At 42.0% G+C, this 1503-nt stretch overlaps 1 protein-coding gene across 1 annotated transcript; it reads left to right on the top strand.

Annotated features, from left to right (window-relative positions):
- Positions 1-343: 343 nt before the first annotated feature.
- Positions 344-997, top strand: LOC122487822 (multiple coagulation factor deficiency protein 2 homolog). The gene has a single exon (XM_043588706.1). It carries the CDS (start codon positions 560-562, stop codon positions 995-997), a length of 438 nt encoding a protein of 145 aa, XP_043444641.1. The 5' UTR covers positions 344-559.
- Positions 998-1503: the final 506 nt, after the last annotated feature.

Here is a 1503-nt window from a genome sequence, read left to right on the forward strand (position 1 = left end):
AGAAAAAAGAAATAAACTTCATGACAACTTATAGCCCTTTGACCAGTACTTGAGATAGGTAGAGTGACCTTCCTCAAGGAGCTTGGCTGTCTTGATGCTAATAGTTTGCTAGAGGCAAAAGGCAACCTTAGTTTGACATTAGCCTGACCTCCAGGATGCTATAAAAAAAAAATCTCTTTGGAAACTTTCTTTATCTCTACCCAACCCACAAGATATATGATAGCGCTTATCGTCCAAGCATATGGCCACTGATCTACATGTGAAGTGTCTCATAACTAAGGTTTTACTAGACAGTAGTAAGTGACCTTTTCCTAACAACAGCTAGCACTGCAGGGTCCTAGAAACCTTGCTTCCAAATTCCTTAGAGACTTATGCTATCCCTAACTACCTCCCCACTTGAAAGCACACAATGAGCGACTCCTTACAACCCCAATGCAGCTCTTCCTGCCCACAGGTCCTGACCCCACTTTAATAAAACCATCCTTTTAGCACTGAAGACATCTAAAGAGTTCTTTCTTGACTGTTCACTCCCAAACCTCAACATTTCACATCAGTGACAATGAGATCTCTGTGGCTGCTCAGAACCCCCTTCATATGTGGCCTGCTCTGGGCTTCTTGTGCTCTGGGTACCAGGGCTGAGGAGCCAGGGGCAAACTTCTCCCATCCCAACAGCATGGGCCTGGATAAGAACACAGTGCATGACCAAGAGCATATAATGGAGTATCTAGAAGGTTTCATCAACACACCGGAGGTAGAGATGTTCCCACAGGCACTGCACTTCCATTATTTCAAACTGCATGATTATGACAGCAATAATTTGCTTGACAGCCTAGAACTTTCCACAGCCATTGCTGGCATCCATAAGGAGGAAAAGGAACAGGCATCACCAATGAGTGAAGTTGAACTGATTAACTTAATAGATGGTGTTTTGAGAGAGGATGACAAGAACAATGATGAATGTATTGACTGTGCTGAATTTGCCAAATCACTGAAATAGACCTTGCTTGGCCATCTAGTTATATGCAAATGTGACCCATTATAATGCGGCTGAACACTTTTGGTCATGCGAAATAACACATTTCCAACTACTGCTAACTGCATTTTGGTAAAAACCTGTAGCAGTTTGCTACGCTGGGTTAAGAAACAGAAATCAAGAGAAATAGAAGAGAAATGGGACATATTATAGTCCCCAAGTACTGTTAAATCTCTTATTGGACAAGTGCTTGATTAAAACATCCTTTTAAAAATGTTGGATAATTGGAGTGGAGTACTCAGGAACTTGACTGTGGAATACTGCTGGTCTCTTGGTTTTCATTCATGCTACCTGAAAAGTAAGACAAGCTTTGTCAAGTGGACACATTTTCACTAACAGTAGAGAAATGGCATGAATGCCAAATGTTTCCCTTGGAGTGCCCTACATCTTCAGATACATGTGGCCAGTATTCTGGAAAGTTCCCCTGTCCTGAACAATGATTTGCCCTGGGCAAGTGAGTATTAGACTAT

Source organism: Prionailurus bengalensis, chromosome A2, assembly GCF_016509475.1.
Source record: "Prionailurus bengalensis isolate Pbe53 chromosome A2, Fcat_Pben_1.1_paternal_pri, whole genome shotgun sequence".
NCBI classification, from domain to species: domain Eukaryota; kingdom Metazoa; phylum Chordata; class Mammalia; order Carnivora; family Felidae; genus Prionailurus; species Prionailurus bengalensis.

What these genes read in the sequence shown, in the direction of transcription:
- LOC122487822 (XM_043588706.1), top strand. Translation starts at nt 560, where the DNA reads ATGAGATCTCTGTGGCTGCTCAGAACCCCCTTCATATGTGGCCTGCTC.